Raw genomic sequence first — 25,649 nt, forward strand, 5'->3', positions numbered from 1 at the left:
TCTTTAAATTGAAACATGACTTCTGAAAGAGTCAACAGGCATGTATGAAAGGCCAGAAGGGCCGTCTGTTGTTTCTCCCTGTTATTGGCACGAATTCTACCACTCCAGTTACCAAAACCCAAAGCCATCCATTGTAAGGCAGGGTTTCTCAACCAGGGCTTCGTAAATTTACAATTTAGCATTTATACCATCCCACCCCGCAAGCAGGCTTGGGACGGTTTACAGCAACAAAACATCCCCAGCGTTAAAAGTACAATAAGCACATTAAAACATGCCAAAATTCAATACTACCCCCACCCCCCCACCCCTAGACTAAGATCAACCAGAATACACCAAGCAACCTCCCACAGGCCTAACCAGAAAGATAAATGTTCTCTTTACAATCCAGGAATGTCACTTCTGCTTCCGTTGCTAATATTTTAAGAGAACAATCCCAGAGCCATACCGATAGTAGCATTACTCAGATTTCAGGTCTGTATTGGATATTTATAAAAACCACAGGGCAAAGATAATGGGGGCTGCGAGAGGTTTAAAGGGAGGGTGATTTTAAAAAACAAAATAATAATCTGCTTCCGTGGCCTTGGAGGTTGGCTGAATGTTCCGTTTCAAGGAGCAAGCGGCTTTGGTGGAAGCAGGAAGAGCGGAAGAGCAGGTGGGTCTGGTGGAAGCAGGAAGAGGAGGGAGAAGGACAGAGCATGCGGAAAGAAATCACCTGCAGACCAGGGTACCATGGAGAGGAAACGCAAGTGGAGGAAGAGGAGAGCATGATCACTTTTTTGGGGCAGGTCCGAGAACGCTCCTTTCTCCTCATCTTTGTTTGAAAACAGGAGGGGGAGGGGAAAGAAACACGGTCACTACGAAGACCACCAGCCACAGCTTACAAACATCCAATGAATGAATTAAAACCATCCCTGGGTGGGGCATTGTAAACACAGAATACACCTCCATTGCACACGGGGAGCGGGCAAGGAGAAGCATTCTAGTCAAGTCTCCTCCCTGAGAGAAAATTAACTTGTGTGCTGATGGCTTTTTCTATGGACTGTCTGAATTTTGACCATTTTTTCCTGTGAACAAGGAGGAGGACCACCTTATTTTTCTTTCTTAAAGAACAAGCACAAGGCAGACAGTGCTGTGGGTTGGAATACTAGAATCCTGGGAAGGGATGTCTCCTCAAACAGGACACAGCATCCGTGCAAGTCCTCATGCGGCTGTTATCTTACGTGCCCTGCATACAATTTCATTTCTTCAAGTGGTTCCAGGCCAACTCTTTGGACAATTTACATTAGGGAGAAAAAAAGACTTCTAGGCATTCAGGGTCACATTAACATGGGAGACAGAACCGTGGGATTCAAATAATCTGGAGACGATGAGTATATGAGGTCTAAATGTACAGAGTACTGTAATTGTGCAACCTGAAGTGCACCAACATAAAGCAGAACAAAGCTGCTAAATGCTGTCGTGTGTGATGTTGCAAAAACTCTTGCGCAATCAGCACAGTTAATCTACAGAAATATCCCGTATCTTTCAAACCAACGAAGATCACCAAGAATACATGCCAGAAAGTGCTAATGACTTATTTGCCTAATGTTAAGTTCTGAACATTAGGCATAATTGTGAACAGAAAGAGTGATAATGGCGGTGTGTCTTATCTTCAGTTTTGTCAAACCAAGCTACTGGATATGCTTTTTTGCTTTGTAACTTTCCATCTACTGTTCATCTTGGACTTGGCTTTAGTTCCATCCTTCCTTCCCTCCATCCATCCATCCATAAATTAATTAACTTTACTGAAGCTGTACCTTGAGCAATTTTGACTTAAAACAAGGTAAACAATATGAACTACATGGAGTGACCTTCCTCAGCTTTCCCAGCAGGTAAGGAAGACGCCTCTGAAGGGCTGGTAGAATCCATGGCATACATTAAGGAAAGTTTCCCATCCTCCATTCTGAGTGTACAAGAACAGCCAATGAAGAACATTCATCTTAATGGGTTTAAACCAAAGTGAACATTGCCCATGATGAAGCCAAGGTATTCCGATCCACTTCTTATTCACTTGGAGGCCCAATTCACCACAAAATAAGCTGGTTGGTATTACCAGCAGCAAGAATGACAGATGTATGTTAGATACACATTCCCCTTCAAGAACAAGTCAATACACTTCATAGAAGATGAATACATCCATAGGACACCTCAACCCCCCATCCCACAACCTTCAAACATGCAACGTCCAATTTCACAAGCACACTTGACACATCAGACAAATTCAAGTGCAGGTAAGTATGCAAATGGAGAATGAGTTAGAGAGATGAAGTTCATTGGAGCTACACAGAAGACATTTTCATCCACTACATTATGGGTAGGAAACAGATGCCCACTTCAGCAGTTCAAGGCCTACAGAAGTGGGAATCCACATATGTTAATGATATTTTAATACTAGAAGCTATATGACATATTGAGAATGGAAACCCATTAGGAACAGGCCAAGCCAATACAATCCTAAATTTGTGGTTGTACAGTCAATATGTTATCTTCAACACCAGAAGTAACCAAGAATGTGAATGTCTGTGGTTTAATGAAGTCCAAAGGAGACTTACCCGGGGGTGGGGGGGGGGAAGAGTTCCTCATTGGCGAAGACAATGAATGTAAGATTACTGCCCATAAATAGATTCAAATGAGTAGCCGTGTTGGTCTGAAGTAGCACAACAAAATCAGAGTCCAGTAGCACCTTTAAGACCAACAAAGATTTATTCAAGGCGTGAGCTTTTGAGTGCAAGCACTCTTCGTCAGACTTGCATTTCGTCGTACTTGCACTCGAAAGCTCACGAATAAATCTTAGTTGATCTTAAAGGTGCTTCTGGACTCTGATTTTATTGTGCCCATAAATAGTCCAGCAAGAAGGAAAATCATTCAAGCGACTGGACTAGATGACCCTGGAGGTCCCTTCCATGATTTTAAGAAACGAGGTATAATTCCCTTCATTATTACGAAGATCAAGATCGCAATCATTAATTGATCTTAATACAGATAATATCCCTTTTCTTATAGTCCTGTGACCATCTTTAGAGTGGAACAATTGCTTCTAAAAGTAAAGGATGGTTAACTGCCTGTAAGTTGCTAGTAAACTAGGACCACCCACAGAGAAAGTAGAGTTTCCCCTCCCCTCCCATACTTGGTATGCAAAATAAAATTCAATAAACTGAAAGGAAGATGCCTGTCTCTGCCCACAATGGCCTCAGCATGCTTGCTGCCTTTTCCTGTTGACAGCAGTAAAGGGGGGGAAACTAGGAACAGAGAAAAGAAATCTGTTCATATCCCTAAAAGGTTTGAACAGGAAAATCCACAGTCTTCACTGCCCCACTTCCCTGATCTTTTTTACAGCAGCCTGGAGCAAAAGATTACAGATGGAGGATGGGTACTATGCAAGATGTATCTTCTCATCCAAATTCCTCACCACCATAGAATTCCACAAGCATTTGAGAGACACAACCACTTCAATGGCTTTCACAGTTCTAATGGATTGAGACCATCCTTCAGGGCAGGGGTAGTCAACCTGTGGTCCTCCAGATGTTCATGGACTACAATTCCCATGAGCCCCTGCCAGCAAATGCTGGCAGGGTCTCATGAGAATTGTAGTCCACGAACATCTGGAGGACCACAGGTTGACTACCCCTGCTTTAGGGCACTCTAGTCTACAAAGTGGCACAGTGGCAAATGCTGGCAGGGGCTCATGGGAATTGTAGTCCATTAACATCTGGAGGACCACAGGTTGACTACCCCTGCTTTAGGGCACTCTAGTCTACAAAGTGGCACAGTGGCAAATGCTGGCAGGGGCTCATGGGAATTGTAGTCCATGAACATCTGGAGGACCACAGGTTGACTACCCCTGCTTTAGGGCACTCTAGTCTACAAAGTGGCACAGTCCGCAACTGTGCTGCAATCTTGAAATGTGAATTAGGGCTGGTGGACTCATGCCACGAGGTGGGCTCATGCCACGAAATGAGCATTCCCACCTCCCATTCCAACGCTGCCACAGAGCAGTGGTTCAGTAATATCATATTGTGGGAACAGGAGCAGGGCACCTGCAAGTTCTTTATCTTCCCCACAGCACATTGATGTGTTACTTGCAGTGAGGAAAAAGAGACTGCCTAAGGACTGCCTGCTGGGAGGATTCAGAAGGGTCGCTCTGTTCGTCCAGAGCAGAAGAGCCAAGCTTGAGACTTTTCATTTGAAGAAGCGTGCTTGTGCGTGAAAGCTTATATCGTGAGTTGAGTTGATTAGATTTTTAGATCGCCCACCAAGCAAGCTGGCTGAGGGCGGTGTACAACAAAATTCAATAGATAAAATTACACTTAAAATTAATTAAAAGGTATAGCGACAGATTAAAGCAACAATGATACATCCATAGAATGTTTATTGTGGGGCTTGAGTTATCCCCAAAATACAGGATTATTTGAGGTGGATCGATGCATAGTTAGAGGGACAGATGACTGGGTGGGGCCATAAATGGATAGGTAACTAGATGTTAACACTGGCCCCAACCAAAAGCCTGGCGGAAGAGCTCCGACTTACAGGCCCTGCAGAATTGTGCTAAATGTGCTAACGGTGCATTCAGGAATACAACGGACGCTAGATGGGGGGGGGGGGGGGGACAGAAGAACTTTGCAGATGGCGTCTCCCTCCCCCCAGGACCTGGTACCCACCAGCAGGGGCAGCTCCCACGCAGCAGGGATCTGCAGCCTCTGAGCCTTGGAGGGAAGGGAAGGAGGAAAGGCTGGTCAGGGGTGGGGGATGGAAGGTGATTGGCTGCTGCTGGACAGACAGGCAAGCTGGTTGGAGGAGGAGGCACTCAGGGGCAGGACAGTCTCTCAGAGTGGATGTTAAGCACTGAGTGGCACTTAAGCCATGAGACCAGCTCCTCCTCCTAGGCCTTACCAGAAGTATTAAGTGGAACAGATTAATTAACTCCCACCCATTTGGGAAACCCTTCCAGCTCAGCTACCTACCTGAAATGGTCTGAAAGGTAAGCTGAAGACAACCATCATCAACATGAACTTGCAGGTGATGAGTTCATCAGATGCTGCCTGCTGGCAACTTGAGCTCACGTTGATCATGGTTGTCTCCAAGAGGCCAGCTCCAGCGTAGTTTCAGGTAGGGAGCTGTCTTGGATCCTAACCCATTTAAAGCAGTGTAGTTATCTCAAGCCAGGTCAGGAAAATAAATTATCCTGGTTTCTAAATTGCCTCCTCCAGTTAGGCACGCTCACTGTTTTGAGTTCCAAGATGTTCTCTCTATTAGGAAAGGAGGAAAATAAATTCTTTTTTTGTTTTTTTTACTGCGAAGGATATGGTTCTCTGAAGCTGGACGGCTGCTCTGTAAATACACAGAGTCTCAGAGGCTCTAAAACACAGAGGGCAGAAAGTTTTTGGATGCACAGCAGCAGCCTCCAACCACAGATCTCTCTCAGGGGGAAAGCTTGCTGTACTGGCAAAAGCAACTCTTCCGGCACAGCTGAAGAAAGGATCAAAATCTACTGGCAGAACAGTAAAAGTCGGCATCAGGACAAGGAAGAGGGAACGGATTTCAGACCTCAGGTGCTGCTTCCTGTGTCGTAACGCAAATCACTGGTACGATTCAGTGACCTCTATGTACAGAGTATGAGCCATTAGGCAATTCCCATTTGCTCTGAACGAATGCGCCAAACGTGTCCTGGGAGCTATATTATGTTTCGTGGAAATATTGTTAATGGCCAGAAGAAGGCTGGATCCCCGCATTGTATTCTGCAGTCTTCAGCTCTCCTTTTGGACATCCAAATGTTCGGGACACATTAGCTGCTTTTCCTCAATCCAACCCCAAAAATCATACTCATGGATAAGTGAGCTTCAACTCTTGAACGCTTATGTCCCGAAAACCTTGTTGGTCTCTACGGGCTCAAATTGAGCTCTTCTACTGAAGAATAGTACAGTCATCCTCTGAAAAACAAGGCTTGGCATGAATTACATTCTGCTTTCCTGTGTGCAACACATTCATACACTTTCATGTGGATGGTCTGAAGAAGATGTGTTGGTCTGAAGAAGGCAAACAAAGTTTGAGTACAGTGGCACCTTTAAGAAGCACCAGGTTTTATTCAAGGCATACACGTTAGTCTGCAGACACACTTGTGAAGAAGTGTGTGTGCACACTAAAGCTTATCTTCTGTTCCACTATATATTTCTGGTAAGGCCCTGGAGGAGGAGCGTGTCTCATGGCTTAAGTGCCACTCAGCACTTAACACCCATTCAGAGCAGCTGTCCCGCCCCTGAGTGCCTCCTCCTTCTCTAATCAGGTTGCCATCTGTCCAGCAGCCAGCCAATCACTTTACGTCCCCCGCCCCTGACCACCCCCTCCTCCTTCCACTTCCCTCTGAGGCTTGGAGGCTGCAGATCCCTACTGCTTCAGAGCTGCCCCTGCTGGTCAGTTCCCTAACAGCTGGAGGGGGAGGCCATCCGCAGAATTATTCCACTCTGAATGGGCTTGGCCCCTCGTAACTTAAATAAAACTGAGCTCAAACTTTGTTCTGCGTTCAGATATTGATTTTCATGGGAAATAATTCCTAAGACCGATCCTATTATTGGAACAGTTAAGATGAATAAAAGGGCACTGTTATTGGAATAAGTAACATGAATAAGATCGCTCCTATTAAAGTGAATAATAACGCACTTGAAAACACAATCTTTGCTCAAAAGGCTTTCTCAACCAGGATTTTGCGAAACCCTGGGGTTTCTTGATGGCCCTGGAAGGGTTTCCTGAATGGGTGGGAGATAATTAATTTTTAATATTAAAAAAAAATTGTTAAACATTTACTGGGTGATATGACCATATGTGGCAGCAATTCCAGGTCTTACACACAAATTACATTTGCTCAGTGAAACACATTCTGGTCCCCCTCTCAAAAAACCTGCTTGTATCGCCAGAAATCCTGGAGGTGGCTTGGGATGGAAAAGCAGCAGCCAATGGGGGGGTAGCTTAGATGAGAACGAGCATCACAGTCATTCATTCAACTCGGCTTTACCTGTTTCCATTGGGGCATAGGAGCCGGACGGCCCTGCTCTCTCTGGCGATAGGCTGGCTGGCTGAGAGCACGGTCTTGATAAAGCTGGGCGCACGGTGGCATGCAGGTCATGGGGGGGCGGCAGGATGGAGGCCCCCGCGGGCACGGACGTACAAGAAGCCCACAAGGGGAAAGGGTATGTGTCGGACAGGGGGGGGATCCGCAGACAGACATGTGGAGGGAGGGGGGGGGGAAAGATGGAGTAAGGAAAAATTAGTTGGCAAATAAAATATAAAACCGTATGAAAAAAGGGAGAGGAGTCAGGTGGGGAATATGGAACCCTGAACAGCCGTCTATGAGTAGCTCTCATTCTTTCATCGTGGTTTTATACTGGCGCTACTATCGGCATTGTTATCAGGAAGATACAAAAATATTCCCGCTAATGATTGAATCGTTGGCTTGTGTATTGTCATATTGTAGATTTAATAGCCAAGCATGGCTGGATTTACAGGAACCTGCTCTGGATGATAAATAACTGCTTCCTGAGTGGAACACTCTTAGCATTTTATTGCCTGGGGCTGCCCAAAATCATTGTGTTGTTGTTGTTGTTATTTGAGAAGTCATGTCCGACCCATCGCGACTCCATGGACAATGATCCTCCAGTTCTTCCTGTCCTCTACCATTCCCCCGAGTCCACTTATCATTGTACCAGCAGCTAAGTGTCTGAAAATAAAACATGGGCTTGTGCATCACTGGTAATCTCTAACCCAGGCTGCCTCAACCTGGGCTTCATGAAACCCTGGTTTTTTTTGGACATCCCTGCAAAGGTTTCCCAAAGGGGTTGGAGTTAATTAATTTTTAAAATATTTTTTAAATATTTTTTTTTATTGTTAAGCATTTATCGGGTGATGTGACCATATATGGTCAGGCCGACCCATTTCCCCCCTCCCACAATGTCAAACGATGGGCCTGGACGGGGGGGAGAGGTCCAGGTAGATGTGTACATGGCTATGCTTCCTAACTGTATTCTGAACAATTGTGCCACTTGGCGATAGATAGATAGATAGATAGATAGATAGATAGATAGATAGATAGATAGATAGATAGATAGATAGATAGATAGATAGATAGATAGATAGATATAGATAGATATAGATATAGATAGATAGATAGATAGATAGATAGATAGATAGATAGATAGATAGATAGATAGATAGATAGATAGATAGATAGATAGATAGATAGATAGATAGATAGATAGATAGATAGATAGAAGATAGCTACTCCAACCACTTTATGGTCTGGGGTACTAAGTTGACTGATATGTACAGGTATCGTTTTCATCCGGTTATTTATGACAACCTATCCAGGTTCAAATCAGGGGGAGTTTTCAATTATTGAACTCTTTGGAAGATGATCTGAGAGACGGCTCCTGCCCCCTGACTCTTGCAACACAACTCAGTGTGTTGGCGTCGGGAAGGATTCTCTCTTCAGCTAAGCTTCAGAGATCATTTCCTTTCTTCTGATCCACCAGAGATGGATACAGAGAGGATAAAGAGTTGGGTGTCTGTGCTACAGATATGGTCTATGGCAGCTTCTCGGCTTTAATGCTTTAATGCTTGTAGCCTATTGCGTTATGAGGTGGGACGGGCTAAGGGCAGGGGGCTCAGTGGTAGAGGGATGCTACATTGCATCTAGAAGGTCCAAGCCCTGGCAGTTCAAGGCACAGGTTCTTCATGAGTAAGTATTCCAAAAGACTTCTCTCTCTCTTCTTGGGATCCTGGAGAAGAGCTGAAAGTTAACATCAGGCCAACGGTCTGACTTCCTACTTTGTGTATTCTCAGGACAGTTTCCCCTCCGGTTTAGAGTTTGTGCATTCACTGGGGGGGGGGGGGGAGATGCGGTTTCCTCGCCTGACCCCCATGAACATGTTTTAGAGCAGGCACTCCTAGCCCTGAAGGCATTCCTAGCATAGTATCCTCCACAACTCGGCCTTTCTTCTCACAAAATGGATTCTTCTAAACAATGACCGAAAATAGATCATGCCTGCCATGCTTACTCCCATGAAACTTCAAAGTACACCCCGTTAACGAGAGGAATGCGCCGGCTACCACGACCAGCTTGCCCAGAGCAGAAGAGCTGCACATGCGCAGGGTGGTCTCACAAGGCAGATGATCTGGGAGGGGTGGGAGGGGGGTCTTCCTCAGATGCCTGACAGATGTCAAGATACCAGGAGCAGGTATTACAGATGATTCGCTTGGAGGAAATGCACAAATCACTTCGGATGATTACAACCCCAGGATGTAAAACAAGCATCGTGCTGCAGAGGGGATGAAGGATGCTGATGGTGGTGCGAAGCAGGGGGGTCTGCATGAACTGGGGCCCCAGTCAGACCTTCCCAGCATGGAAAGACAGTTTGGCCAAAGAAAGAAACAACGTGCAAAAATGCCGTCTGTATTTTTGGCACTGACCTTTGGGAGGAAGTCCATAAGCACTGAAATATGTGCCTGAGGAAGGAATTTGCCTTCTAATCTCAAATGTGATCGACACACACGAGGCTTTCTAAAATAATTGGGAACTGCAGAAGCGTGAAAGCTTCGTTAACCAAAACCTGGCTAGCCAGAAAACTCAATTAACCGGCATGTCCAGAACCCGGCCCAACTCCCTACGCCCCTCGTAGGGCTCTTTGCTCTGTGAATACTAACAGGTTGGTGATCCCCAGCCTGCGTGACGTCCGCCTGGTCTCAACCAGGGCCAGGGCCTTCTTAGATCTGGCTCCTGCCTGGTGGAATGAGATCCTGGAAGAGCTACAGGTCAAGCCGGATCTAATGCAGTTCCACAAGACCGGTAAGATGGAGCTCTTCTGCCAGGCTTTTGGGGATACCTTGCGTCTCCCTCCTCCAAAATCCCCCAACTGGGTAATCTTCATCTACCTGGCCATTGGCAGCCGAAGGGGGTGGGTGGGAGGCATCTTATGCTATGTTTTAGTATACAATGTTTAGGTTAATAATTTTTAACTCTGTATTTTAGATACGTTGTTGGGCACCGCGCGCTGGCTGGCCAAGAATGTCGGCTTATAAGCACAAAGAAATAAATAAAAGAAAGTTACTCATGTGCAATTCGCTTGGTACTGCTGTCTTCTCAGCATCACCATGCTGGGGTGGTTACAGGCACATGAATAACACATGAGGTGACAAGTATTGCTCACTGGCACGTCTGATAACCTGGCAAACCCCATTCCACAAGAGTACTTTTGCTGTACCAACCAATACTTTTTCTCTCCAAAATGAAAAGGCCTCCAGGTCATCTCTGATATATAGAAAAAGACTTCCAGCTAGCTAAGCTTCTAGCAGGATTCTATGAAGGCATCCAGCTTTCGAACAGTTCCGTACCTGTCTCCGGATGCCTGTGGACTGAGCAGGTGCGTTCTCCTCAAATTTGGCCAGCAGTTGCGTTGCCATGGACTTGACTTTATTCTGGTTCCCGATGGCAGCATCGATTTTCCTCTCCGTCAGGGCGCTCACCAGGGTAGGCCTCTCTTCTCTGTAGCTTCGAGAGCTGTCCTCCTGCCCAATCAGTATAAATGGCCTGTTAATGGAATCCTTTATGGATCCTCCATGCAGCTCCAAGTGCATATGCATTTCAAAGCGTGCCTCCTTGTCGGTTTTAGCGATGTGGGATTAGGCTTATATTAGCCTAAAAATACTTGAATCAATTTTGACTCAGGTATTTTTCAAACTTACTCAAGCCCAATCACATCAGTTTAAAGATAAAGGTATCCCCTGTGCAAGCACCGGGTCATGTCTGACTCTTGGGGTGACGCCCTCCAGCGTTTTCATGGCAGACTCAATACGGGGTGGTTTGCCAGTGCCTTCCCTAGTCATTACCGTTTACCCCCCAGCAAGCTGGGTACTCATTTTACCGACCTCGGAAGGATGGAAGGCTGAGTCAACCTTGAGCCGGCTGCTGGGATCAAACTCCCAGCCTCATGGGCAGAGCTTTCAGACTGCATGTCTGCTGCCTTACCATTCTGTGCCACAAGAGGCTCATCAGTTTAAAGAAGCCAAATTGGAGAATTCTGAATCTTTAAATGTCTCCCCAGCAGACCCCTCTGAAGCTCTCCACAGCCTCAGAGGGGTGTGCTGGGGAGAAAGACACACCAAACAGCTGATCCTTAAGATCAGCTTTTTGGCAGGCTCTTTCTCAGTCAGCCAAATCACAAATCAATCAAATCAACCTCGAATCGAGCCTCAGAGTCAGAATCAATCAATCAAACCACAGAGAGTTCTGCTGGGGAGACATTAAAAGACCACAACATGCTGTGCATTGGGAGTGGTGACATTTAAAAGCCCAGTTGATCCACGGAGAGAGGTTTAAGCCGCTTTGAGACTCCTTCGGGTACAGAAAAGCGGCATATAAGAACCAACTCTTCTTCTTCTCCTTCTCCTTCCTTCTCCTCCTCTTGTTCTTCTATCTGAATCAATTTGATCCAAATCAAAACAGCACCCAATTATTTCTTGGTGCACATTTCTAGTCAGGTTCTCTTCTTCACACTGCTCCTCTTCCTGCACACAAAACTGGCCCTCCAGATGTCTCCCCTACACACAAAACTGCAGGAATAATTGAGCAAAGATGTACACCAACACAAGGATTAAGCAAAAATCCATCTCCTTCGAAGTGCAATTTTTTTTGGTGGAAGAAATTTAGCTTTGGGCAGAAGAGGATTCAATCATAAAAGAGTCCACAGGCAATTTCTCAAGTGCTGCTCAGGCAAAGGTTTATACAGATCTAGAATCATAGAACCATAGAGTTGGAAGAGGCCATACAGGCCATCTAGACCAACCCCCTGCTCAACGCAGGATTAGCCCTAACCATCCTAAAGCATCCAAGAAAAGTGTGTATCCAACCTTTGTTTGAAGACTGCCAGTGAGGGGGAGCTCACCACCTCCTTAGGCAGCCTATTCCACTGCTGAACTACGCTGACTGTGAAATTTCCCCCCCTGATATCTAGCCTATATCGTTGTACTTGTAGTTTAAACCCATTACTTCGTGTCCTTTCCTCTGCAGCCAATGGGAACAGCATCCTGCCCTCCTCTAGATTCAGTGCTCTAGGCCAGGGGTAGTCAACCTGTGGTCCTCCAGATGTTCATGGTCTACAGTTCCCATGAGCCCCTGTCAGCGTTTGCTGCTCTAGGCTACACAGTCTGTATCCATTGCAATCAATGAATCCCCCATGAAAACAAAATCCACTAGAGACAGCATTGCTCCAGGAAGAGAAAGACCCTGGGGGTCTGAAATACTTACATCTTCTGACTGGCTTGTTTTCCTTCTCTTTCCCGAACCATCCAGGTCTTTCTCCTTTTTGTCCTAAGAAAATTAGGGGGGAGGAGAGGATTCAGCATCCATTGTCAGGCAGTTTCGTAGCAGACTCTAGAATCTATTCCTCCATTTCCCAAGGCTTGGAAAGTGTCTCAGTCCAATGTGCATCCCGTAAATCTTATCTGCGTTTTGACAAAAAGCACCAAGGCTCTGCCCTGACCCTTTCTCCCCTTCAAGTGCTTCACTTCATCACAGGACTCATGAATAAGCCTGCAATGGTTTGCCAACAGCGGATCTCAATGCAGGCACAGCACTTGGAATACTGCATCTCCCTTCCCTTCCCCAAACACATCTAAACCTCAAGAAGAATATGACAACATGTATTTTGTTAATAAGCAGGTAGGGAAAGTGCATTCATTCCTATGCTCTTCCTTTTCCTTGTGTTAATCAGTTTTGTAGCTGGTTGTTTAAAATACGTGTGGTACGTTTAGGCCATATGCAGCCCAGGTTCCTGCGTACCTCAAGGACCATCTGCTGGTCCATATCACTCAAAGAGTGGCACACTCCATCCACTCTAAGAGACTGGTGATCCCTGGCCCCAAAGAAGTCCACCTGGTCTTGAAAAGAGCCAGGGTCTTTTCGACCATGGCCCCAACCTGGTGGAATGAGCTCCTCAATGAGATCAAGGCCCCAATGGAACTTAAACAGTTCCGTAGGGTCGCCAGGATTTTGGCTGATGGGCAGCGACAGGGGCCCCTCCTGCAGTCTGGGCCCATCCCTGCCAGGCAGTTCTACCACCCCATTGTCCTCCAGTGCATGGCCTCCTCTTTTAATTGCCGATATTCAGTGCTTCAGAGTTATATTGAAGACGACTGTTATGACTACTACGAATGTTATGATCTATTCTTACTGTTAAAATAGTTTGACGCATGTTCTATTTTATTGGTTTTCACACTGCTGCCTAATTCTGTAATCCACCCCGAGGCTAAACAGGAAAAGCAGATTATAACTGAGATAAATTAAAATGTAAACGGGAATCGGGAAGGGCAGAAAGAATACCAAAGGTTGAACGTGTGCATCAGTAGCCAACTATTTATTCAAAGAGGAACTACTATCTCTTTTATGTGTGGCCTCTCTGAGCTCAGGAGGAGAGTCACGCTGTGTTTTCACCGGAGGCACGAATATACACAGAACCCTCTTCCCAGAGTCTGCTTCTTGAAAGGGGCTGAGATTACCTTCGGCAGCCGCTTCCGGGAGATGCTCTGGCCCAGTTTACTGAAGAAGGAGATCGGAGATTTGGTGGTGGCAATTAACGCGGCTTTCTCTTCGGCATTCAGTTCCAGATTGTCTGACAAAAAAGCAAACATTACCAGCAGCTAAACATCTCCCCTTGAAAGAACAAGATGGCTTCCTTTCCTTTCATCTCAACAATTCAACTATACAAACCAAACGTTTCAAAACCACATTCCCCCCCTATTGAAATTAATTTTGCAAAGACCATTTCCTCTGACTGTTTTAGGTTCAGTAGGTCATCTGGGGTCTTCCCTCCTCAACCAAGTCTTTGGATGCTGGCTAGCAAGCAAGGAGAATTGGAAATATAGAGAGATCTCCCTGGCCTCGACCAGGGCAAGGGCCTTTTCGGTCCTGGCCTCAGCCTGGTGGAATGAGCTGCCATCTGAGATTAGGGCCCTGATGGAGCTATCACAGTTCTGCATGGCCTGTAAGCTGACACTGCTCCACCAGGCAAGCAGCTGAAGCCAAGGAAGCTTAACTTAACGTGGTCCTCCTGCCGCTCCTCTCCAGGTCCCCCTCCCTTTCTTTTAACCGTAGGTGGTTTTATATTTCAATTATGAAATGTTTTAATCATGATGTAAACCGCCCCTAGCATGATTGCAGAGAGGGGCAATCTGTAAATCAAATATCAATAACAATTCAGAAAGCACGATGTCCCTGGTGCTTCTTTTGAATGACTAGACACCACCCGTCGACTCAGTGCAGAAACGATTCAGCTTCCACAGCGAGCACATCCGACGCTTCAGGCACCGCTAGTGATATTAATTTTTAGCAGCAGCAGAAGTAGCAGAAGCTGCTCTGTTCCCTCCCAGGCAGCGGCCTCTTCATCCTCCAAGACCGCCGCTGGCCAACACAGATCTCTTCTCCCCAGGAAGCCTCTCCACCACCATGCAGCATCACTTGTTCTTCATCTTATGCCCTGCTGAGATGCCCAATGGTGGCAGATCAGCACTGTCTTGATGAGGCCCAGCAACATCGCAATAACAGCAGCCAAACAGGCAGAGCCTGAGAACGGGACTGGAACTCTGGCCATAAAGAGAAGGACCCCAAGGCTTCGAAAAACCTGGGGGCCAGCGTGCTCTTCCAAAAGCAGGATCCTGTCCTTATTTGATCTGATGGACAGCTTGGTGTAGTGGTTAAGAGGTGGCGGTCTCTAATCTGGCGAGCTGGGTTGGATTCCCTGCTCCTCTGCAGGCGGCCAACTGGGTGACCTGAGAGTCGTAGTCCTGTTAGTGCAGAGCAATCCTGTCAGAGCTCTCTCAGCCCCACCTACCTCACAGGGTGTCTGTTGTGAGGAGAGGAAAGGGAAGGCGTTTGTAAGCCACCTTGAGACTCCCTTGGGCAGTGAAAAGTGAGGTTTAAAACCCAACTCTTCACCCAGATGGCATGTGCCTGTCATGTGGTACTTTGGTAAGAGAGCTAAATCATGGCAAGGCACTCATGTGCAGCTGCCTAATTCTGAACCAAACCATTAGTCCAGGTGTGAGCAAACTGTGGCCTCCAGATGTCCATGGACTACAATTCCCATGAGCTATTGTCAGCCTTCACTGGCAGGGGGTCATGGGAATTGTAGTCCATTGACATCTGGAGGGCCACAGGTTGACTACCCCTGTTTCACATCACCTACTGCCTGATGTTTTTAACTGGAGATGCCCGGGACTGAACTGGGAACCTTCTGCATGCAAAGCAGATGATTAACCCACTGAGCCACAATCTCTCCCCCCCTGAAGTCAAGCCCTGGTACAGTCTCAGAGTGTACAAAAACAGCTTGCTGACCCCAGAAACCCCGTGCACTGTCTAGCAAACAGGCCAAAGTTTTCTTACCGTTGGAAGACAGGGAATCCTTGAACATCTCGTAGAACTGAGTGAGATACATGACCATGGACAGCTTGTCTGGCTCGCCAACCGATGCCATCTCTTTACCGGTCATGATGGGAGAGATCCCAAACTCCTTCTCAGCAATGTCAAAGGCCAGCTGGTTATTCTTCTCCACGTTGTGTTCATCCAGAGAATCATAGTCTCTGCAAAGCAGAAAAGACAATGCTGAGCTCAAATGATAAGGAGAATTTGTGGTCTCAAACTTCCCCAGGAGTGCCTCGCAAATGAGTCTGGAAGGGCCTATATCAAATTTTTGACCGTCCAGGAGATCCTGAAATATTTTTTTAGACTTTGAGGAACCCCGGAAGTGATGTCATCTGGCCACGTGTCCCCCCATGCCCCCAGAAGTGACATCATTACCTGTACCCTTAGCTCTCCCTTTGCTCCTTCCCACCCACCGCCTTTACTACTATTATGGTGGATCTGCCACATGTAGGCCAGAAAGAAGAACAGGAGCTGAGAAGACGTCCCAGACCACCCCTTCCCCCATACCACACAACTTCAGAACTCCTGTGGATCCCCTTCGAAGCTCCTGCAGATCCACAGAGATCCACAGATCCCTGGTTGGTAATCCCTGCTTGAGTTTACTAACAAGTGTCACCTTACCCTCTATCACAAGAGGGTCATTATACAGCCTTTTCAGTAACCTCGACACCCTCTCCAGTTCAGTTCAGTTACTTACATGAGGTCAGGACGGTATCGATGGATAATGGCACACAACGCTAGGCCACTCTTCCAGGACATTGTAAGGTCCGTTACGTTGACACCGGCGTATCCATCCGTCTGCCTCTGACACCAGCCGAGCAGTTTGCTAGAGCGAGCCACCGACTCTGAAACAAAATAATCAAAGTGGGTTGGTTGTCAAGTGTTGAACCAAGCTCGGAAGTATTTCACTTAGTTCAGGTGTCATACAAAACGATGGTCTAGTTCAACTAATTACGGTTAGGGGGATCTCCCAATCATGGGCCATTCCACTTACCAGGGGCATCTAGTGACTGCCAAAACAGAACCTGAATCTGTGGTTTGACGGTGGAGTATTAGCCGCAGCTGCCATTAACTGTGGTTTTGCATGGCTGACAAATACAGAAATCTTGGCTTAGTTGGGACTGCTTTCACATCCTGTTGGGGCAAAGCTAATGCAATGGAAGCAGCAATTGGCAACCAAATCATGATTTCAATAGTGTAGTTGTGTTGGTCTGAACCAGCAGAACAAAGTTTGAGTACAATAGCAACTTTAAGACCAACAAAGTTTTATTCAAGGTGTAAGCGTTCAGAGAATCCTAGAGTTTGGAGGGGACATACAGGCCATCTAGTCCAACCCACTGCTCAATGCAGAGGCAGATGAAAGCACCCATAAGTATCTGTCCAGCTGATGTTTAGATTCATACTCATAGAGCTGGAAGGGGCCAGACAGGCCATCTAGTCCAACCCCCTGCTCAATGGGGCCAGACAGGCCATCTAGTCCAACCCCCTGCTCAATGCAGGGGCAGATGAAAGCACCCATAAGTATCTGTCCAGCTGATGTTTAGATTCATAGACTCATAGAGCTGGAAGGGGCCAGACAGGCCATCTAGTCCTACCCCCTGCTCAATGCAGGAGCAGCCTAAAGCATCCAGGATAAGGATCTGTCCAGCCACAGCTTAAAGATTGCTAGCGAGGGTGAGCTCCCCACCTCCTTAGGCAGCTGATTCCACCACTGTGAACATTTTTCCCTGCTATCCTTGAATATAACATGGTTGGTCTTAAAGGTGCCACAGGTTTCAAACTTCATTCAGGATTTCAGTGTTCCTTTGCAGGCCAAAGCCTGATTTCACAAACCAACCACACCCACGGTGTTACAGCTGAACTGATCCTTTGTTATTCTAAGCTTCAATGCTGTAATCTAATACAAAACAAAAACAAAACAGCAACCAATAACAACCTTGGCTTCCTCCTTTAAAAAGAACTGCTGTCTTATTTTTAACAAAAGGCATCACAACCCTCTCAAAAATGTACCCTCTCAAAAAGTCTGCATGGTGGCAAATATTTAAAAAAATGATTTGAGGTTCTTGTGTGCGTGTGTGTATGTGCACTTCAAAAGCTGAAAACACAGGTAATGTTTACCGAACTGAGAAACCAAAGAGAGAACATCAAAAAAAAAATTCAGTGTTGGATTTGTGGCCTCTATACAAGAGTCCTGACTACTCTTTAGAAGGCCAGATCCTGAAGATGAAACTCAAATACTTCGGCCACCTCATGAGAAGGAAGGACTCCCTGGAGAAGAGCCTAATGCTGGGAGCGACCGAGGGCAAAAGAAGAAGGGGACGACAGAGAATGAGGTGGCTGGATGGAGTCACTGAAGCAGTCGGTGCAAACCTAAATGGACTCCGGGGAATGGTAGAGGACAGGAAGGCCTGGAGGATCATTGTCCATGGGGTCGCGATGGGTCGGACACAACTTCGCACCTAACAGCAACAACAACAACACAATCTTCAAGAAAACACCCCAGCTGATGCTCTTGAAAAGTTCCTGAAGCACCTGAGGATGCCCTTAGCAGCGGCCTGTACACATTTGGCTCTAAGAACCAGAAAGAGGAACGGCAGGGAGAAAAGGCAGACACACGGGACAGAGATGAAGCCTACCATTCCGTAACAGCTTGGGTGTTCTGGAGTTCACCAGATTCTCGATTTCCAGGTGAATGTCTTTCAAGTCTCCTGTATCGTACAAGTGACGCACCTGCAGGGAGAAACAAAAGATTAAGTGCGTCTCACCAAGCTTCAGAAAGAGCAAGTTAACAGGACAGGGGTGTATTTCAACACAACATGATCAAACTGGGACGAGGACATCTTTCTATTGCACGTTGCAAATGTGCATTTTAAAGGACCTTTTAGAAGGCTCAGAGTCTGCACAGAGTACAAAGTTGTCACAACTTAGTAGAAGCAGGGAAGGAATTCACATGACATCCTATGTATTTTGCTCTCCATCTCGATCTTTTTGGCCCATGATCATCGACTTGGAGAGAGAGAGAGAAGAGAGTTGGGTTTTATACCCCACTTTTCACTCCACAAAGCGGGTTACGTTCACCTACCCTCCCTCTCCCCACAGCAGACATCCTACGAAGTAGGACGGGCTGAGAGAGCTCTGAGAGAATTGAGACTGGCTCATGGCCACCCAGCTGGCTGAATGTGGAGGAAAAGTGGGGAATCAAACCCGGTTCTCCAGATTAGAGAACCACTTAACCAACTGCATCAAGCTGGCTCAGAAGATCTCAGCAAGTCCTCTTCGTACATATGTTCTACCTTCCTTCTGATCCCACGGACTTTCCAAATAACTTTGCTTATTTGGTTCCCCAGGTTCCTCTCTACCTTTTCCTCTATTTTTTTTAAATGCACTAAACAAAATCCATGCTGTTTTTTTGTACCCCACTTTCTACTCCCTGAAGGAGTCTCAAAGCAGCTTACAATCGCCTTCCGTTCCTCTCCCCACAACAGACACTCCGTGAGGCAGGTGGAGCTGAGAGAACTCTGAGAGAATTTTAACTGGCCCAAGGTCACCTAGCTGGCTGCATGTGGAGGAGCGATGGAGACTCAAACCCGGATCTACAAATCAGAGGCTGCCGCTCTTCATCATTACATTAAGCCGGTTCTGTGCAGACATTTCCCCTTCCGGACAGAGCTCTGCACCCAGTTCCCCTTATTCCACCTACCCTTCCATCCACACAAAGCCGTGACCTTCCCTGCTGTTCCAGCCATTCCCTCCCAAACCTCATCCAATGAAGAGGCAACTGGAGGTTCAGATACATCAAAGGCAGTGCAGGATCTACGCAACATGAACCGCAGCAGGAATGCTCAGCAACCAAAGCAATCACCTGGCTTGGCCGCAGAAAGTTGACGTTGATGTTGGGGTATCTGGTGATGGGATCAATGCTGTACTGGCTGAAGTTTTTGCTCACATTCTCGGGGGTGGTTTGAGGCAGCAACCTATAGATGCTCTCTCTGGGAAAGAAGAGACGCCAAGGCTAGTTACCGTCGTGTAAGGCAAAGAACTAAGCTGTTGGTATTTTGCGCAAAAGCCAACTTGGTGCAAACTAATACTGCCCTGTAAAAAGTATAAATGTCTCTACTGTTTATTGTTATATCTTATGACCTTGGGTAGTAGGGTAGCACTTAACTCCCTTTTGCTTAGCAGGCTAGGTGAGTGGGAACCCACCTGGGGTTTGGTGCCAAGGGGGGCTGTGGGAGGGGATCGGGAACATCTTAAATCTGGGCCATTGCCTGGATACCCAGTTTCAACAAAGAGTAGCCATGTACTTGATTCATTAACTTCTTAATAAAGAGAATTCCTTAATGAAGAGTCTGCTTCTTGGAGAAGACAACTGGAACGTGGCAGGAGCTCAGATTAGTATAATCTCCTTGGCTAGGATTTGCATGGAAGACCACCAGGGAAGCCCAGGGTCACTACATAGATGCAGGCAGTCCCAAAACAATTCCAAACATCGCCTGCCTTGGAAATCCTATGGGATTTCCATAAATCCGATTTGACTTTTATTTATTTATTTTTCGACTTTTAGGCTACCCCTCTCCAAAACGGTCTCAGGGCAGCTTCCAACAATTCGATAAATAAAACCCAATTACAATAAAAACATACAGGAACTGAAACTGTATCTATTTAAAAATGTGTCGATTGAGCATTCGCTCCGACCAGTAATAATTCCCCGATGAACCAGGCACACAACCAATGGAATTGCAGTTTCTGGCCTGGATAAGATGTGTGTGAGCAGTCTGCGAAGAATCCCAGACACAGGGGACTAGGCAGAAGGTACATATAGATGGTAAGGAGGTATACCTTGTCCTCAACCACATGCACGGTGGAAGAACGCCATTTTGAAGGCCTTTCAGAACTTTGTTATTATTATTATTTATTATATTTATTACTCGCCTCTCTCCAAAGGCTCGAGGCGGGTTAGAGTGTTAAAACCCCAATAAAAACCCCTATACACAAGTTCTGCAAGGCCTGGGTCTCCACAGGGAGCTTGTTCAACCAGACTGGAGCCAGGGCTGAGAAAGACCAGGCTCTGGCTGAGGCCAAGCGTACCTCTCTGGGACAGGGACATCCGGAGAGTTGAAATTTGCTGAGCAGAATGCTCTTTGGGAAGGCATATAGAGGCAGACCTTCAGGTATGCAGGGTCCAGACCGTGTAAGGACCATTGAGCCATTGGAGAAAGGATGAAGTGTGGCAAAGGCAAAGATGGTCATCGTTAGTTTCTGTCTGGCTCAAAGGCCTTTCAGGTTGTTCAGAATTGATCATTGTTTCCAGGTAACGAGGACAGCAAGAGGACAGCTTGAGCAGCCTGCATCTCACTAGTTTCAGCCAATTAAGCCTTCCGCTGCCTGGTTTTTTTTCTTCCCCATGTGGAAGTTTGTAATGCACAAAAAGAGTTACCGCCTTTCAGCACATTGCTGGACAAACGTCAACACTTTTTTTTTTTTTAACAATGCCCTTCCCTTCTCCTTACCTCTCGGCAAGGACCTCCAGAGGACTCGTTCCCAAAGACCAGCTTCGTACCATCCAGGCGGAGTCCATGGCAGCCAGAAAGCCCCTGGCGATCCCAGTCCCCATCGGCCAGAACGGCTGCAAAAGAGCAAGACGGAAGGATTTGGCAAGCGGGTGCGGAAGGTCGGAGAGAAGAAGAGAGGTGGGAGGAAAAAAGCCTTCGGGGAAAAGATGTCTATAAGGTTGCTTTGAGAGCCAGTCTCTCCCTGGGAGTCCAAGATGCATGCCAGGGAGGTTTCAGCATTCCCTGGACTCCTAAAATATTGCTTGCTTGCTGTAAGACTACAGGCTCTTCTGAGCCAATCCCTTTCACAGCAATGGGGAGCAAGAAGGGAGCAACGGGAATGGAAGTGACAGCGCTCCACGAAGGAGAGGAAACACAGAAATGGCAGGGCTTCCATGTCGCCAAGACCTACACCTGTAATGTGGTACAGAATCCTAGAGTTGGAAGGGGCCAGACAGACCCTCTAGTCCCACCCCCAGCTCAAGGCAGGATCAGCCTCAAGCATCCAGGATTAGGATCTGTCCAGCCGCTGCTTGAAGACCACCAGTGAGGGGGAGCTCCCCACCTCCTTAGGCAGCCCCTTCCACTGCTGAACTAGACTCACAGAATCCTAGAGTTGGAAGGGGCCATCCAGGCCATCTAGTCCCACCCCCAGCTCAAGGCAGGATCAGCCTCAAGCATTCAGGATTAGGATCTGTCCAAGCGCTGCTTGAAGACCACCAGTGAGCCTTCAAGCAGCAGAAGCCTTCAGAAGTCTTCAAGCTTACATCATGCTCCCTTCCTCCGATTTATCCTCACACAACAGGCTAGGCTGAGGGGATGTGACTGGCCCAAGGTGGTGACCACTGAACCTCTGTGGCAGGATGGGGATTCCCAGATCTTAGTCCAACACTTTAACCACTTCACCACACTGGCTCTTGAATGACCTGAGATAGCTATCTGTTTATATAGCACAACAGAACTCAGAGGTTTAAAGCATTATTATTTTTTTTACTCAGGGCTTTTGACCTGTTTTACCAGCACAGTGGGGAAAAAAGTGGGGAAAGAGGAATAACAGCACCATCTCAATGCCTGCTACCGGCTAAGCTCAGATGCATGTTCCCTCGATCGATGGTCTTGTGAAGGAGTAGGTTTTCTCTACCCGAAGGAGTCTCAAAGTGGCTTACAATCGCCTTCCCTTCTTCTCCCCACAACACAATTGCCTTCCCTTCTTCTCCCCACTCCCTGTGAGGTAGGTAATGATGAGAGACCTCTGAGAGAACTGTGACTCACTCGTGTTTCTTGTAGTGGCTTACAATCGCCTTCCCTTCCTCTCCCCACAATAGACACCCTGTGAGGCAGGTGGGGTTGAGAGACCTCTGAGAGATCTGTGACAGGCCCAAGGTCACCACCCAGCAGGCTCACTGTGGAGAAGTGGGGAATCAAACCCTGTTCTCCAGATCAGAGTCAACCATTCTTAACTATGACACCACGCTGGCTTGTGAGTGACAAACGTCATACAGATGAAGGCCTGAACCTCTAGCGTTCCATTGGGAGATGCATTTTGCTGAAGCCTTTCTCCCATGTTCAGAAAAATGAATTACTCTCAGTAGGCCTTCCCCCCCCCCCCGAAGATAAATTCTTCTAAAATTCAATTTCCCTTAAGATTTTTAAATTTCTCTCAATTCCTTCACCTGCTCTATTTCTACAGTGAGCTTTTCCACGAACGTGGCGTGGTCTACAGATCAGACTCCAAACCCCCTTGGGACAATGTCCTTTCTGCTTTGCAGAGACTGTGATTCTCTGAATGACCTTGTCATTCTGTAACACGCCTTGAACATCAACAATGGCAGAGAGCCAGCTTGGTGCAGCGGTTAAGAGCGGCAGCTTCTAATCAGGAGAGCTGGGTTTGATTCCCCCTCCTCCTCCACATGCAGCCAGCTGGGTGACCTTGGGCTCATCAGAGTCCTGTTAGAACTACTCTCACAGAACAGTTCTCTCGAAGCTCTTTCAGCCTCCACTACCTCACAGAATGTCTGTGCTGGGGAGAGGAAGGGTAGGTGACTATAAGCCGCTTTGAGACTCCTTCAGGCAGTGAAAAACAGGGTATAAAAACCAACTCTCCTTCTTCTACATAAATTCAAACACTGATGTTTCTTGAGATTTCATGACAGGCAAGGAATTAAGCCAAACACTAACGAAGCAAACAGTTAACTAAGCCAGTGGGGGGGGGGGGTGTTGGGGAACGCAACGAACCTCTAACAAGCTGTCTCCGACCAGCGCCACAAGTAGCTGGTGATGGTTCACTTCCCGAACCATGGCCGCGTTCTCGGAGGCATACATGCACGTGAAGTCAAACATGGCCACGTCTGGCTGTCCGTAGTGGTTGATGGCAAAGTCCAGCGATGGCAGCTGCTGGCTGGTCGAGAAGTCGGCTGCTTCCCTGGCATAGTTGAGCAAAGCCTCCTGGTCCACGTTCTCCCTCGAGAGGAGGAGCTCCGTGTCTGCATAGTCCTGCCGTACAAGGGAGGAGGATCCGGATCACCTAAAATCCCATCAATCTGCCCTCTACTACTAAACCAAACCGTCAGTGCATCCAGGTCGGTATTATCTACTTGGACTGGGAACGGCTCTCCAGGGCCTCATTCTGAGGTCTTTCACAGCAGGGGTAGTCAACCTGTGGTCCTCCAGGTGCTCATGGACTACAATTCCCATGAGTCCTTGCCAGCAGAAGCTGGCAGGGGCTCATGGGAATTGTAGTCCATGGACATCTGGAGGACCACAGGTTGACTACCCCTGTTTCACAGCACCAATTGTCCTGTTCTTTTAAATGAAGATGCTGAGGACCTTCTGCATGCCAAACAGATGCATGCAGGGGATGGTCTCAAATCTCCTGGGGTTTCTCCACACAAGAACAGGCTTGTGTGGTTTCCCTGCTGCTGCTGTGGCTGGCAATCCAGCGCAGCGGCCTTGGAGAGATGACAGCTGCAATATGCGCTGCACCTCTTTTATGTACCATGCACAGTAGTTTTATCATTGTAATGCTGGGTTCTAAACTGTTAGCTACACCAGAATGCAAGAACACTAATGCGATAAATAAAAGCTGATCCGGACCTTATCCGTGCTTGCATGGGAACTCCCTCCATGCAACCTTGACTTCCATGGAAGGAAAGCAAAAATACACACTTAATAAATTAACTAACCGGGCTAGACTCGTCCATTGAGACATAGTCAAAGGTTTCGGAGATTCTTAAAAACGCGCGCACACTCACATGCAGTATGACTCCTTTATCCAGCAAGCTCTGCTTTTTGGCAGTCATGACAAAATAGTGGGTGTCATCTTTGTAGTAGACGATGTTCTCCAGATCAATGCCTGAGACAGAAGCGGAAACAGAGAGTCAAGCAGTGGCCTAGTCAATATACAACAGAAGAGCAAAACAACCTCTGAAATGTTGTCCAATCACATGTGACATTGTTATAGCCAGCTTCAAGAGGGGATTCGATCAACGCATGGTGGGGAAGTCCATGGGTGGCTATTAGCCACAAGGTATAGATGGAATGCTATTTATTCACGTATTCATGCAATTTATATACTGCCCCTCATTGTGATGTCTTGGGGTAGTGACTGGGGCAGTGATGCTCTGTATTCTTGGTCCTTGGGCTTAGAATCATAGAGCTTTGAATCATAGAGTTGCAAAGGGCCATCCAGTGCAAGCCCCTGCTCAATGCAGGATCAGCCTAAAGCGTCCAGGATGACTCTATCCAGCCACTGCTTAAAGTCTGCCAGTGAGGGGAAGCTCCCCACCTCTTTAGGCAGCCCATCCCTCTGCTCAACTACTCTATGAAAACATTTTTCCTGACACATAACCGATATTGTTCTCCATGTAATTGAAACCCATTACTGCGTGTCCTGTTCTCTGCTGCCAACAAGAACCTTTCCCTGTCCTTCTCTAAATGACAACCTTTCTGATATTTAAAGACAGCCATCATGTTCCCTCTCAACCTCCTCTTCTCCAGGCTGAACATTCCCCTCAAGCCTTTCCTCATAGGGCTTGGTCCCAAGGCCCTGGATCCTCCTTGTTGTTCTCCTCTGAACCCTCTCAATTTTGTTCATGTCCTTTTTGAAGTGAGGCCTCCAGAACTGCACACAGGACTCCAGGTGGGGTCTGACCAATGTGGTATACAGTGGGATTGACACTGTGCAATTTTGATGTGATGTCTTTGCTGATTAAGCCCTGTAATGCATTCTCCCTCTTTACTTCCGCATCACCCTGTCCATTCATATTTAGCTTACAGTCCACAAGTACCCCAAGATCTCATTCACACACACAGCTACTCAAGAGTGTATCTCCCATCCAGTGTACACGCTTCTCATCCTTGTGAACCAGATTTAAACTCTTAACTTATCCTTATTGAATTGCATCTTATTCTCATTTGTTTATTTCCTTATTTTTGGATTTATACCCTGCCTCTGTTCACAAATGTCGCCTCAAAGCAGCTTACAGAACAAATCAACAAAACAGAATAACACATAAAACCCCATTAAAACAGCATTATCCACAATATCAAACAGTTATGAAGATGGCGGTATAAACTCATATTCCCCAAACCAACTCAGC

The 25,649-nt window shown here is 46.9% G+C and overlaps 1 protein-coding gene across 18 annotated transcripts in view; it reads right to left on the reverse strand.

Moving 5' to 3' along the window:
- The window catches only part of MICAL3 (microtubule associated monooxygenase, calponin and LIM domain containing 3), a 237,879-nt gene that overhangs the window by 114,510 nt on the left and 97,720 nt on the right, over positions 1-25,649 (reverse strand). For 14 of the 18 annotated variants that reach the window (XM_077340661.1, XM_077340668.1, XM_077340665.1 and 11 more), the window contains exons 7-18: positions 24,303-24,403; positions 23,287-23,544; positions 21,010-21,125; positions 19,362-19,488; positions 18,136-18,229; positions 16,197-16,344; positions 15,461-15,657; positions 13,579-13,691; positions 12,329-12,391; positions 10,417-10,590; positions 7,046-7,129; positions 713-811 (exon numbers count right to left, since the gene is read on the reverse strand). In XM_077340661.1, coding sequence (XP_077196776.1) covers positions 713-811; positions 7,046-7,129; positions 10,417-10,590; positions 12,329-12,391; positions 13,579-13,691; positions 15,461-15,657; positions 16,197-16,344; positions 18,136-18,229; positions 19,362-19,488; positions 21,010-21,125; positions 23,287-23,544; positions 24,303-24,403 — 1,574 coding nt within the window. The remainder of the gene's footprint in view (positions 1-712; positions 812-7,045; positions 7,130-10,416; positions 10,591-12,328; positions 12,392-13,578; positions 13,692-15,460; positions 15,658-16,196; positions 16,345-18,135; positions 18,230-19,361; positions 19,489-21,009; positions 21,126-23,286; positions 23,545-24,302; positions 24,404-25,649) is intronic. The other 4 variants (XM_077340674.1, XM_077340676.1, XM_077340675.1 and 1 more) reach the window with 2 other exon arrangements.

The sequence above is a fragment of the Paroedura picta genome, chromosome 5, assembly GCF_049243985.1.
Source record: "Paroedura picta isolate Pp20150507F chromosome 5, Ppicta_v3.0, whole genome shotgun sequence".
Lineage (NCBI taxonomy): Eukaryota > Metazoa > Chordata > Lepidosauria > Squamata > Gekkonidae > Paroedura > Paroedura picta.